This window comes from Manis javanica, chromosome 2 (genome assembly GCF_040802235.1).
Source record: "Manis javanica isolate MJ-LG chromosome 2, MJ_LKY, whole genome shotgun sequence".
Classification (NCBI taxonomy): Eukaryota; Metazoa; Chordata; class Mammalia; order Pholidota; family Manidae; genus Manis; species Manis javanica.
In genome coordinates this window covers 104,728,823-104,744,108 of record NC_133157.1, presented here as the reverse complement: position 1 = coordinate 104,744,108, position 15,286 = coordinate 104,728,823, and the positions used below count along the sequence as shown (strand labels likewise).

At 35.8% G+C, this 15,286-nt stretch overlaps 1 protein-coding gene across 8 annotated transcripts in view; it reads right to left on the bottom strand.

Annotated features, from left to right (window-relative positions):
- The window catches only part of MKX (mohawk homeobox), a 55,052-nt gene that overhangs the window by 27,043 nt on the left and 12,723 nt on the right, over positions 1-15,286 (bottom strand). For all 8 annotated transcript variants that reach the window (XR_005063563.2, XM_037026788.2, XM_037026789.2 and 5 more), the window contains exon 5: positions 14,670-15,008. Coding sequence is in view for 7 of the 8 variants with exons in the window: in XM_037026788.2 (XP_036882683.1) it covers positions 14,670-15,008 (339 nt within the window). In the remaining variant the exon portion in view is untranslated. The remainder of the gene's footprint in view (positions 1-14,669; positions 15,009-15,286) is intronic.

The window sequence follows — 15,286 nt, the reverse complement described above, 5'->3', positions numbered from 1 at the left end:
GCCAGGCACTTGGTCAGTGCTCAATAAATGGCAGCTGTTATTTTATATGTAGTAAACGTTCATCATACATAGGCAACTATTTAGTCATCTGCCTTAGAAATACATATGTAAGCTGTCATATTAAGATGCCTGCCTCATGTTATAAGATAAATGTATATATCCTTTAGCGAAGCAAGACTAACCAAATGAATAAAAAGAATCCATATGTGTTCTTTGTGCTCATAGGTAAGTAGTAGATATTAGCTGATTTATTTAGACAAGATTTGACTACTCAGTTAAGCATCTAAAGCAGTACAGTTTTTATATTTTATAATTAAAAGATCACACTAATGAGGATGCTTATTGTCTAAACATCTGAAGTTGAACAGGGCAAAACCTTCTCCAAATCACTGGTAAGTGATTTCTGCTGGGATAGACAGAATTTTGTTCCCATGGCATTTTCCCCTTCGTGTCACATCTGTGAATGTATTATGTTACAAGTTAAAGGTGACTTTGTGGATGTAATTAAGATTACCAATCAGTTGACCTTAAAATGAGGTGACTTTCCTGGATTATCTGGGTGGATTACCTGGATTATCAGTGCAATCATGTGAGCCCTTAAACACAGAGTTTTCTTCTGGTTGGAGACTCAGGGGAAGGCTGAGAGACTCAAGCATGAAAGCGACTCCATGTGCTATTGCTGGTTCTTAACGCAGGGGGCCAGAGAGAAGGAAGGGGCAGAGGCAAGGAAACAGGGACCTGAGTCCTATTATTACAAGGAAATGTGTTATGCCAATGGCCTAATAAGCCTGTGAGTGGGTTCTTTCCCAGAGCCACTAGGTAAGAGCCCAGTGTGGCTGACACCTTGATGTTGGCCTAGTGAGAATCCAGTTGTGCAGGCCAGATTTCCAACCTCCGTAACTGTGAGATAGTGAAGGCGTTGTTTTAAGTTGCTAAGTTTGCAGTAATTTGCTATGCATCAATAGAAAACTAAGATATAGGCATAAAAACTGTTCTTTGATTTGTAACCACAGTCATCAGCTTTGAACCTGCTATGGTTAATTAATTAAAAAACACCAGATTCCACTCCTGACTGGGGCATACAAACTGTCAGTTCCTGGCACTATATGTGCCATGATCTCAAGCTGGCCTTCTGGTATTTCTCTTGCCCTTGCTTTCAAAGGCTTCACTTAATATTTTCCCAGAATAAATGCCTGGATATGCTGCTGTCCATTAGCATCTCCAACAGAGGGTGTACAGGATCCTTGGAAAATAAAACTCTTCAAATCCCTATATTCCAGGAAAGGCTTGTAAAGGGATATGCTGCAAAAACTGGCTAAAAGTTAGGTCTGTATATGAACTGTTTATGCTGTCCAATGGTGAGACCAAGTAGTGATAAAGCCCTTGACCTCGCTGGAATGATCCTAGTGCTTCAAAGGATAGGCCAAAGCACTCACTGTATAACCCAGGGAAAAATCCTCCCAGTGTAACAGATACTGCCTGATACAATGACAATAAGGTCAGTGCAAGCAAAGGACTCTGGAAAAGTGAGGTGTGCCAATAAAAGAGGTGCTGAGCTAGGAAAGACATTAGCAACAGTGGCCCATTTTAAATTAAGTACTGTATAAATAACAGTTTCCACATGTTGACAGCTGGACAATCAAGCATATCCCTGAGGGAAGAAAGAAAACTCAGAGAAAAGTATTCTGTGGTCAGCCCACCACAGACCAGAGACAGAGAAATAGGGAGAAATATTCAGTCGGCTCAGCAACAGTTGAACAAACAAAGAAGAATCTGGACAGCAGAGCTCTGAACAAAGACAATGCACTTTACTCACAAAGATTTTTTAAAAGAAAGAGAAAGAGGAAGAGGTAGCAGGAAAGGACAGAGAGAGACACACAAAAGGAAGGAACAAAAGAAGGAAAGACCTAAGGACATTCGGGGAAAGCCAAGATATTTTGACATTTTCAAAATAAACTGAATATGCAAATTTTAATAAGTAATTTGTTAATATAATATTTCTGAAACATGATAACCCTTTCCTTCCCATGGTATCTTTTTATTTTGATGTATAACTTTAATCAACTACATTTGTAGCACTAGCTAAAAATTATTCAGTACTACAAGTACAAAAGGGTGAAAAAATATGAAGCCCATGATTATTTAATGCTTCATTAATTGATAATTTTGCTTGAAGGAAAGATTGGCAAAAAGGAATGGAATTTTTAGCTCCTTGTTTTTACTTAAAAATTCCCATAAGTACTCACTCAAACAAAGAACTTAGTTTTCCACTGCAAGGAAGAAAAGAAAAGTTAGTTCTAACATGCCCCGCTACATGCTTAACTAGAGAGGAAAATTGTATCCCTTTGGATTCTAATCACACCACAAAAGTGTAGCATTTATTAGGTATACAAATGCCAAAGACAACTATATGATATTATTATAATTATAAGCATATTTAATTTAAATTATTTGGCTCTTTATTTTAAGCACTGTAGCTTGGAAAGTCTTACCTATCATCATGTTTTATGTACATGAAAACTATCAGGAATTTTCCAGGAGTTCCCATGTTCCATCCTCTATATAATTACTCTAGATTTATTACTCCTTTGATACTCAGATTCTTGCATAATTCTGAATGGGTGCAAAACTATCAGAAACAAAGGAAACATCTTTTATGACAAAATCTTTTACTACCAGTCTGTATTACAGAGCTCCCTTTGAGATGGTGCACTGAACAAGCTTTATTTACTTCTATCTCAAAAGTCCCACTAAAATTACAGAATGTAAATTTAAAAACAAATAAATACTTTGCAGTGCTCAAAACAATAAAGGATATCAATGCCATATCAGAAAAGTTGAGAAATTCATGAAAGGTGAAATGCATATGGCAGCCAACTGGTGAGGAAATCTAAACAGATTAGCACAGCTCAAAACAGGTGGAGGCCAAGACCGTGGCAGAATGTGAGCAGCTTCTCTCAACAGGGTACAGGAGATACTCCAAGTTCACAGTCAGAGAATCAGCAGGCCATGAGGGGAATCATGAAGGTTACCAGGTAAAGGACAGACCATTAGGAGGAGGGTAAGAGGGAGAATAAGAGCATAAAACTGTTACTATTTGAAGGTTATGTGATTGTATATACTTTGACAATCCAACTGAATATAAGAAAAATATATAAAACTCAACAGATTTCCTATGTCAGTGTGATAGCTATTATAAAACATAACAAGAACTCATCTATAATAGAAACGATAAAAACAACAGAATAAAACATCTTGTAATTAACTTAATGAGAAATATGTAAGCCCATATATAAAGAAAGTATAAAAATTCATTGAATGTCATGAAAGATAATCAGAATAAATGGAGAAATTTACCATGTTCCTGAGTAGGAAGACTTGATATAGTAAGTATAAAATATTCCCCAAATATAAGTTCAGTGCAATCCCATATTAATTTCCAATGGAATTTAAAAGATAGAACTTATCAAATTTATTCTTAAATTCAACAGGAAAAGTAAATTCAGGACCCTAGATGAGAATATTTTGAAAAACTAAAAGTAGACATACCATGCCATATCTCATTTTAAAGCTACAGTTGTGGAAACAGTATGCTACTGATATAGGAATATTTTTAAAGTTTGATGGAATACATTAGGGTCTAGAAATCTGCACCTATTAAAGAAGTTACAGTATAATAAAGAGAGCATTTCAAATCAGTAAGGAAAGTACTCAGTAAATTATGTTAGTGGAAAAAAAAGGAGACCGTTCATCTCATAGAACTTACAAACAAATTTTAGGTAGCTGGTAAGTATATAAATGTATGTAATTAAAATAATTAAAGTAATAGAATAAAACGTAGAAGCAAACTTTTATAATCTTGGGACAGATCTTCCTAAAAATGACACAAGACATAAACAGCACACAGATGTATCGCAACATACATCATCTCCCCTCTTAGCCTCCTAACCCACCCCCTCAGGGCCCAGTACTCTCCAGGGGCAGGCAGTGTCCTTTGCCAACCACTAGGGGAGCTTTCTGTTGCCATACTCCCTGATGCTCCTTTGAAATGTTGGTCTTGTTGCTCAGAGCCCAAGTTCTGTTTCTAACAGAGATAAAATGGTTTGCATTTAACTATGACTTTCTGTAAACTGTGGCTTCTTCTCTCCCTTTGCATTTCATAGAATGTCAGATTATCAGAGGTATAAGGTACTTACAAATTGTCTTGTCACATGCCCTCATTTTACAGCTAAAGTAACCAAGGCCCTGGCTAATAAAGGCACTTGCCTTAGAACACATACCCAGTTGCTAGCAGTTCTGACTGAGCATGGAACTCTTGATTTCTAAGGCAACGCTCTCTGCTCTTGCCACACTGTAAGTTTGTGGGGCCACATCTACAAGTGAATGACTGCAGAGAAAATCTGGGCCTAGAAAATCATTTTCCAAACCAGAGATGAAGCAGCGGGAACTGAACTATGTCAAATGCAGCGGGAATTGAACTCTGTCAAAATGTAGATTGAATTTGTATTGCTTCAACTGAGTCTCTACTCAGACCTTTATGCTATCATTTTAATTAAAGCCCCTGAGAGACAGGATGAGGTCAACTAGGACATAATTCATTCACCTTTATGCTTCTCTTCCGAGCTTCCTAGTAGCATTTCACTGAGTGTGTGTGTTAGGGGGTGGGGATTAGGAATGGTATTTGGGGGTGGGTAGTATGTCACAAAATCATAAAATTGAGCTTTTTTGTATTTACCTAGTGAGAGGAAAGTTATTGTAACTATAAATTAAATTTTACTGTTTGATCATAGTAACTGAAAGCGGAACAGTCCTCAAACACCTTTCAAGATAGTTGAGAATTACTATTCCAGATGATTTACATTTATACTTTTACAAGCACATTTTAAGAAATAAAATAAAATCTTTTGAAAGAAAAAAGTACACAGGTTAGATAAACCAGCGGCCCCATGGGTTATGAGTAAATCTGAATTGGTGCCATATTTCTGAAAAAGTCTAAAGAAAAGGAACCCAGGAGACACAATAAAAACTAAAACAAGACCAACTGCACTACTGACAAGGTTGTGAAAAAACTTCTTGATCAGCCGGATAGAGTTTAGCAGCTCAGAAGCGAACTGAAGGAGAAAAAAACCCAGTTGGAATAAATGCAACCAAGACAAGGATAAAAGAAAATGCAAAACAATTGCACTCAGCCTCGGCTGCAAACTAACGAAGGCTATGTGGGTTTCCAGCAGCCACAGTGTGTCACAGGCATCTAGCTTTGTGCTAGGCTGAGACATCACAGCAAAGACACTTGGCACCAAGTGACTTCTGGCCCAGAATTTTACATTTAGAAATATAAGACCCAGTAACATTTAAGGAATTCTCCCTCTTGCCAGGTAGCCATCCTCTTGCCCTGAAGCCATGTGACAAATGATCCTGAATACCTCTTTGTTCTTTACACATCTGTTGTCTAAATCAGTGTAAAAACTGGAAAGAGAGACTCTGAATTCTGGCCTTTAGCAAAAGGGTACATTTTAGTGTCATAATGATAGTCTTGGCAGAACAGGGAATTCTTAGTTGAAATATCCCTGCCATACTGAGAGCTTTGTCCACCATAACGGGAGTCTGGCTCAGTCGAAGGGACTATCAGTTCTAAATTCTAAATACACAGGCAACAAGGTGAAAACTTAAGTAGCAAACTGTTTCTTAGAAATCCCACTTCATGAATAGTAATTTCTGACAACCTTTGTGCTTTAAAAAGGTTTCATTTTCATTTGCATTGATTTTCCATTTTTATTTTTTATTACCAAAATATTGCTCTCAAAATCACTATTTAAAAAATTTTGTTCTTTTAATGTAATGAAGCTTGACCAAAGGCAGCATTGCTTTTGTGTGCAGTGTACATACATATCATGGTACGAAAAAGGGTACACATTCTTTCTTTCAAAGTGTTCATCTTGGTCACTGCACCATGTTCAAAGCACTGAAGCCAGTGGGCAAGAGGCTGTTTTTAACCCTACCTGCCATTCAGGGATTGTGGAAAATTCAACATGCTCTTGAGAACATTCTGGTCACAATGCCTTTGCAAAGGGGCTGCCCAGATCTGTGAGACAGTGAAGGAGAAGCTTCAGCTTTGTTTCCTCTGGGTACACCGAGTGGTGAGCCTGACCTGAGGAAATGCTGAAGATGAATCTGACTCTTAGTACCTCGGTGTATCTTGCACCATAGTGTCCTACTGTCCCGGGGGGACAGAGGCCATGGTTTGACTCTCCTATTGGAAAGACCCCAAATGCAAATTGTTGGAAATGGATGAGTGATGCTGTGGCATGAAGCTGTGGCTAATTTATCTTCCCAAGCCACTTTCCACTTGGATTGTTATTAGTACTCAAGTTTTTCCAACCACTTACAGGTAATAACTCAAATGTCTCCAGTGTGTGCACAGGCAGAGGGAAGATAACCCCAGTCATTTTCAAAAGCTACTTTGTTTTCCTAACTATGTTCAATTTCTGTTGCTATTAACAGAACTACACACCCACACACAGACACACACCCCAGAAGTATTAACTGCTGGGGATCTTCTGCAAACCATTCCTATTTCCTCTGTTACCAAAGAATGATCCTTAGGTACTGTATGCCTATTACAACCTGCAATCTATAACCATGTGTAAAGGCCTTTCCACAGAAGCCACTAACGGAAAAACTTTAAAATGCACACAAACCTAGCTAAAGTTCTCAAAAGTTCAACATTAATGACTTAAGTATTTTTTAAGCAAAAGCCAATTATCTGAAATTGCCAAAAACAATCAGATCCACTATTCCAAGGACAGGATCACATCTCCAAGCAACTGATATCCTCAAACCCAAACAATTTCAATGCCTAGTGTAGAACCTTAAGCAATTCCCTAATCAGCAAATTCTGGGATTGAACTAGAGGATTCTTAAAGTTCACTGCTGGATTTATAAAAATCCTTGACTATTTCCCTCTTTAGTAGAATGAAAATGAGAGAAATTGGGTAACTAGGCTGTCAGAGAAGAAAGGGAGGAAAGGGCTTTATGCAGCTGTTCCTTAAACATGCCACCCTTCATCTTAATGGAAAACAAGAAGAATTCAACTTTTGTGAAAGAAATTTGGGACAGTGAACAAAATTATTATTTTCTGCTTCCTCAAAATTCACAATTATAAGTGCTATAATTTCTACTAGAAAACAAGAACATAAGCTTCCAACATTTAAAAGTACCAAGATTCTGGACTGGAAGAAAATACATATTTATCCTGAGTAAAAAGACATATTTGACATAGAAAAATACCTCTTTAATTTTAGAAACAAAGTAGGGAGTCGGAAGGGAAAAACTAACTGCAACTCACCAAAACAGAAAGGAAGAAAAGAAACCACTTCCTTATTCATTAAATAGAATGGCTGGTTTTCTTCACAGACAGTAAAACCCTTTTGACATCCTTTTAGTCCCAGGCTGGAGAGGTGTCATCAGGTCGTATTTGGTCTTGTCGGTATGTAAAGAGTTTACAAACCTAACTAAATTTAGAATTAGTGGGAGTTATATACTTATATCCCTTATATACAGGAGAAGGAAAAAAAAGGCCCTTTTATGCCAGCTTTGAGTTGGGCTTGAATTTTTATGACTTATTTAGAAGGCTTAGGGAATGAAAAAAGTATCTTAATGGAAATACTGACACTGGCTTAAATATAGTGACATGAACAAGCATTTCTATGAGGCTGCACCAGGATATGACCAACCACTGTACCAAGTTCAAAATGCAAAGTATCCAAAAATCAGTTACAGCTGATTGAATGCCAGTAGGACAGAAAGGCCAGAATGTAGAGAATACCCTTGCAGAATCAAAATTTCACATTGATAAACTTGTTTTTAACAGAAAAATATGTAAAATGCCTGGGATCTTTTATACATGCAGGAGATAGAAAATGTAAAATTTCTGCACAGACTTTCTCAAATTCTATCATAGGATTAAAAAGTCATTCTTAAAAAGTCAAAGCTGTCATGTCAACCCTGAGGGTGAATGTGGCAGAAGAGTTTAAATCAGTGAATCTAAAACTGTGCTTTGTTTTTTAAATCTCCCCTACGAGGCTGTGTGTTAGATATAGACAGACAATACATATTGTTATTTAGTAAAGTAAAAATTCATAAAAGCTCCATTTATTTCTATTTCTCTATCTGCTATGCTTTTTTTTCTTCAGTGGGTTTTTTAAAACTAGGCTTTTCCTTTTATTACCCTTGCGTGTTCCTGAAAGTTATTCTTTTATTTCATAAACAGTTTAGTTTCATTTTATGGTACGTTTTTATGTTGACTCTCTTAAACATCTCATAGTTCAAAGCCTGCATTTTATTTCATCTTTTTCCTCTGATTTTAGCTTTTTTGCATTAGCCTTTTTATTTTTTAACCCATTTAAACTCTATTCAGGAAGACTTTCTCTTGTCATGTTCACTGACACACAGACACAGATCGATATATACATACGTACATTAAATAGTCTTTTATGATTTAAGAGAGGCTAAATCATTAAAACACTAACTCACTCATTTAAGAAAGTTATGAAGCAAATATGTGAAAGACAGTCATAGGTGCTTAGTGGACAATAAAATGAATAAAACACTATTTCAGGGCCTCAAAAAGCTCTTCATATGTACCAGGCAGTTCAGTATCAGCCCAAAAGAAGAGATGGAGGCAGCTAGATTTCAGAAAACTGTTTGTCTACATTCACACAAACTTGTAATCAGTGTTGCTATCATTCTTAGGTACATTGGAGGAAACACAATGTAAAAGGACACAGAATGTCAGGATCAAACACAGCCCTAAAAAATGTGCACATTTTCTAAAGCAAGCTTCTGCATACTTCGGCTTTGTTTGGAAGCCTTGGTGCTGTATGCAGCTGTCAGTCTCAGCGCCTGTATTAGGTTCTTTCAGGCTCTCACATGACTTCAAGTAACCAACAAAGAAAAGTAAATGAAAAGCTACCCCTGCAGGTGCCAGCAAACTCCTCATGCCAATATTTTCTTTTTTTGTCTGTCATTAATCTGTGTTTAATAGTAGGTGGAACCCTCATGCAATCTCATTTAAGTTGTGCAAGTGAATCCATAAAGAAAATTTAATTGAAAGAATCAAGTTAATCTGAGTTTAGGAAATGATACCATGTCAATTTGTTCTTTCATTATCACTGGTAAATAATTAAGAATCTGTGTTGTTCAAAATATCATGGTGAAGTTTTTCTAATTCTGTAGGAATCCCATGCCTACCCAAAGCTCAGAATTTCTATAAATCTGATTTAATAGATTATTGCTTTGACAGTAAGTAATTAGGAAGGCACCATTCTTTATTCAAAGGCTTTAAGGGGCAAGTTTAGGATTGTGGGTAATCCTAAAATTACTGATTTGAAAGGGTGTAACAGCACATAAAGAGCAAAAGAAGGAAGGAGTTCAGAGAAGAGAGGATGTTTAGCCCCACATGCTGTGTTAAATATTTAAATTTAGGAGGACAGAAAATTCTGTATTTTTTAAATTGGTACTTAGATTTCTATCTGGAAATTTCACTTATGCAGAATACCTCATTCCCTATGGCATTGGTAGGTGAGGTATTACTGCAGTAAAGATACAAGACAAGAAATTGGATAACCTTTCAAGTATCCCTTAAATGCTGCCAACAGGCTGGTGATAGAGAGTGTTACTGTTCTCTGTAGAAGCAGATCAACAGTCATTTGCATGCCAGGAAAAGGATGTCTGGAATAATCTAAAAGGGCAAAGCTTCATTCTTTCACTTACAAACAAGGAAGTGACAACTTGCATGTCCACAGAATCACACACTGTCTTTAACAGGTGACTTGACAAAGCTTTCTCTTGGCTACCAGGAGGCTTTCCTTAAGCTACCCTCAAATACAATACCTAACATTGATGAAACATATAAATTAGGAGTGATCATTCACTGTTGAGAAAGATCTGCCAAGGAAGCTCCTTAAGTCTTTCTTCTGATTCGTTTAACTCTGATTTCTATGATGAAGAACCTGGTACAAAACACGGGTAGAGAGCCTAGAATGGGATTTGTGTGGAGTGGCTCATAATAAATATTTTTATCTGTGGAATGAATGCATGAAAACAGCACTTCAGCTATGAATGGAGTGTATTCCAGAAATGTACCTGTTAAGTTGGCTGTTTAGAACTAAGGGTGCATTTCTTCTAAGAAACTCTGCTATAAATTAAGGTTAAACTCCAGGCTAATCCAATAGTTTATTGAGCCCATGAGCATACCTGGGTTTTACTACTGATAATACCAACTTAAATTCTAACATACCCAAGTGTGCAGAGAGAGAAAAAAGAACCTCTCTCCCCAGAGTGGGGTGGGGATCATCATTAGCCAAGAAGAAAGTGTCTGGAAATGGCATTGAGATTTTGTCATTTTCCCAAACTTTCTATTCCTTAGTTTCCCTTCCCTCAGTAACCAAAATCCATAGTTCCCTCATTTTGGTCCAACTGTGGCAGGCCATCCAAATGGACTTGACCTCCTAAAGAGTCCCATGTACCAAATAAATGACTGCTTTTTTCCCCTCAGTCAAAATCTCCATTTTTTTAGGGATATTCACCTCAGCCAAGTGGAGGGGAAGTTTATCTGATTAATTCACACTAACATAGAAATGAGTTCTATCCACCGATATGTTTTTCCTACACCAGATGTGTATAATTAAGAGAGATTTTAGACAGTTTAACAAGATGATGCTTAAACATTCAGCCTGTGGGAGCAGGTTAAATTTATGAATTATATACTAGCAGAGCAGTGGATCTCAGAGAGTAACCATTCAAATGTACTAGCCACTTATATGTTGATCATTTGTAAGCTACAAAAAGAACCTAATAGGGACTTGTCTCCAGCCAAGCAAGACTTGCCATATTTCTCCATCAGTACTTCTTAGAAACCCCGCCTCTCCCCTTCAGTAAATAAGGAAATTTAAAAGGCTTGGTTTTGAGGGAAAATCAAACTGAAATCCAGGTTAGGAAAGGTACCAATGAGGACTCACTTTGTAAGGTGGCATAGATGGCAATGGTTCTTTCACAGATGGTCCCACCTAGAGAGTACGAGCTGATGCAGTAGGAATGGAGGTGGGTATTGAAGCTAGAGTCCCTATCGTGACACCTTAGAAAGCAAGGTGTAATAGGAATTCACTCCATCCAGTATCTGAAAATTATCATCCATAACGTAACATGATGAAAAGGATTGTAATTTTAATTTAGATTTTAATTCCATGGATGACACAGAGTGACTAAATTTTCTTAAGTATTATTTGATTGTATTTAGAAGCAATGATCTTACTTCTAATAGCTGCTGTGAGAAATGTTTTAAATAGTATTACTATGCTCCTGCATGATGTGGAAGAATGTAGATTAGAGAAATATTTAATGTTTACATAAAAATCAATAGGAAATGCTTGTATCTACTTTGATAGTGTCTAGTAATATCTTCAATTAGAGCATTACTTTATAATCTACCAGGCTGTCCTTCCTAGAATTTAACAAGAACAAGTGAAAAGAAATTCAGTGATATATTATCCTTTCACACACCAACTCATTCATTTGGCTTTTTGATTTAATGAAATGTACTATGAGATAGCAACTCTTAGGAAAATGGGTTGGAAAAATGGGTGAAATTTCTTAGCATAGATAAACCAATAAATTATATTTAAAGGTGACCTAGTCTTGAAAAAAAATTTTAAAGTTGAAATCTTTTTACTACAGGAAGTGGAGTCAGGGAGGGAAGTGGCATTTAATAGCAGACTTAGAATTCTGATTTCTATTCAGGTATGAGAAGAAAGATAAAACTAGAGGAATTGCAGGGATTCAGAATAAGCCTATAAGCTGGAGAAAAAGGTAGCAGTTGCTCAGAAAGTATTTACTGAAATGCCCCATTCTGCTATTTGAGTACGAGTGGTAACCCAGCTACAAATGTAGTGAAGTCCTCACTCAGCTCCCACACTATATAGCCATTTACTGCTTTGGTGTGAAATTTAGCAGACTCATCGTGTACCACCAGTCTTTAAATTCTCCATCCACAAAACCAAAAAACTTATTCTGTTTTTCTTTAAAGTTTATCCACATGCATGGAAGACCAGAAGTTCATGTGTCCAGGCTGCTTTCTCACTGCTTACAAAATAAATAGGTTTTTATTTAAAAATAGAACTTGGCAAATGAATAGTCCATTGGAATGCCTTAATGAAAATAAATGGCTAAAGATAGTTAAACTTTGAAAAGCATCAACTGAACAGGCATGCCATTCCCTCTTTGATTTTCTATTTTGTCATCTTTCAAAAGAGCATGTGTTTTCAGACGACCCATCACACTGGGTGTATTTCATAAACATACGGTCTTTTTTTCCCTGGGCAACAGAAAAATTTGTAAGAAACTTAAAAAATGGTCCTTCAATTACCCCACCTCATTAAAATTAATTTTCATTGTTACTAAAAATTTTTCTTGTTCTTGTCTACACACGTGTATTGTATTTATCATGTCTATAACATGATAATTGTATTTAGTGTTTCCACAATTTTACATTGTTTTTCACTTAATATTATATTATCAATATTTCATGTTTCATATTCATGAAGCATTAGGATCATAAATAAAATTTTGACTTTCATGTTACCTGGTTTGGGATTAGGAAAACATTTACTTTTTAAAAACTGAGTTATTTGCAATATTTTTATATGTTCCAGAAAAATGTATAAAGTATGGGAATTAATTATTTTTCAAAGTTTGAAAAAAATTCAATGAATCCATCAAGTTATATGTTTTGGGAACTGGGTTTGCTAAAACCTTTAGTTTTTCCTGAATTAGTGGACATTTAGAGCTTTTCTCATTATTAATTTATACTTTAATTTGTGTGGATAATTCCAATTTATTTCATATACTCCTTTGCACACAGTATATTGTGAAATAATTGTGCATAGTGCACCATAATTTTTAAAAATATTTTTTGTCTGATAACTGTATTTTGATTGCTATATCTCCTTTTTCATTTCCAACTTAATTGGTGTCAGTTTTTGCTTATTTCTTTTACTATTGCTTTCAAAGGGTCAACTCTTGATACATTTTTCAACTTTCTAATTTACTGTTTTTTTGTTTTATTTTCAGTCTTTTTTCGATTATCTGTACTTGAGCGACCTGATTTCTTTTTTTTTCTCTGTAAATAAACATTCATAAAGCTCTGAATTACCTCCAAGTTCTGCTCAGGTAATGTTAGTTACATGTTAGTAGGTGGTTTTAAAATTTCTGTTATTAGCTAAGTAGTCTTTTATGGCATCTTTTAATTCTTCCTAAGTCCACTTATTATATACAAGATTATTTTTGTATTTCAGACTGTTTGGAGTTGTTTTCATTATTGGAGCTGGAAATAAAAACAGTATATGAAATTGATTTAAGTTTTTAAAGAGGTATTGAGATTTTCCCTGAATCTTCATAGATAATGTATTTTGTACACATTTGGAGATACTTGAAAGTTAGATTTCTGGCTAAATAATCTGAAGGGCATATTAAACAGACCAAATTTAAGTTCCTTTACAAAGTCATACTGTTAACATATCAAGGTTCTTGATATAGGAACTGTATGTTATAACATTTGTGTAATATTTAGCATAGCACCTAGCATATCATAACTACTCAATAACAGATTGGGGGCAGGATGTGTAATAATAGTCATAGTAGTCTAGATGTAGTCATTATGCTCTTCCTTCCTCTTATACAGACTCAGCTGCACTGCTGATCTGGAGAAGGCAACCATCTCCATGTTTTTGGTTTGGGTCTTTTGTATCTGTGATATAACATGGCTGGACAAGATGCTTTCTGAAGTTCTTTCCAGTCTAACTAGAGTATTATTTTATAATCTATCAGGCTTTTCTTTCCTAGAATTTAATAAGATCAAGTGAAAACACTTCTAAATCTCATTTTTAGGACCCAAACTCTATCTACACTGGATGTAGGTCACACATACCCTTTGTTCTGAAGCAATTTGCTCAAACACTCTTTATGAGCAAAACTCTTGGGGAACTGAGAAGATGGGAAATTTTGCCAAATTCACTATTCCATCTGAAAGTTTTGGACAGGTAGAAATAGATTATTCCATTATTTCTGGAGTAAAAGTAAAAATTTCAAAGCTATTTATTAGTCCTATTTTGTGCTTTCCAGGAATGAAAGTAAAATTTGCAGAGCAAAAATCTATACTTTTCCTTCACAAAAGGCTTGGCACCCATGCTAATTTCTATTCTTTTCCCATCACTATTAGCAATCAAAGAAATTAAGAGAAAAGATAGAATACAAAATATTTGCATGGCTCGCTGTAATCCAGGACATTCCTCTATTATAACTGATTCATAAAGGTCAATAATATATTACATCTTCTCTAAGGAGATATACATCTTTAAGATATTTATCATTAAGATAAAAATTATTATTAAGAATGCAATTCTTATCATTATTATTATAGAATGAAAACTTCCCAGTAGATTAACATCTACTAACATCTAAAACAAGAGGAAACTTTCAATCTTTCAAAATTATGGGAAATATGTGAATAGTTAGCTGGATGCAAAGGCAATAAAAACCATGCTTTTATGCCTGCGAAATAATTGCCTTGCTGCAGTTTTGTTTTAAAGAAGGTATCACAAAAAACACAGACTTACCTGTGCGATAAACAAAGTTGCCTTCAGTTTCTGACAACGAGGGAGACACCAATTCTTCCTCAAATTCATTGGAACTAAAAGATCCTGAATGGCTTCTTTGTCTTGTCTTTCCCATCATGGCAGCATTCGTGGCCATGACACGTCTCAAAGAGTCGTTAAGGTAACGGTTCAGCAGACTGCTCTTGTATTTGGGGGGTGACACGTAGTCCTCATGGGCCTGAGACTCTGGCCTCCCTCCAGCTTTTATGACTGAGCTCTCACTTTCAATCACAGGAGGATGGTGAACTGGATTATTATAGCCCTCTTCATTCATGTGGTTTCTTGCAGGGTTTTCTCCATCTAAAGGGGAAAAATATCACTAGGTAGTACTTACATATATTTTTCCCTAGTCACCTAATTGTTATATTTAATCATTAAATCTATGTGTAAAGGAAGAATATTTAAAGCGTATAAAATTATCTGATATTCAAGATTACTTTTTAAGCAAAGGAAAGCAGGAATCTATGTAATCTCTCCCTATGGTATTTTCCTTTTAATGAATTCCACAGAAAATGTTATTCTGAAACCTGAGAAATCTATAAACAAGAGGAAACTGCCATAATTCTGCTGGTCATTTA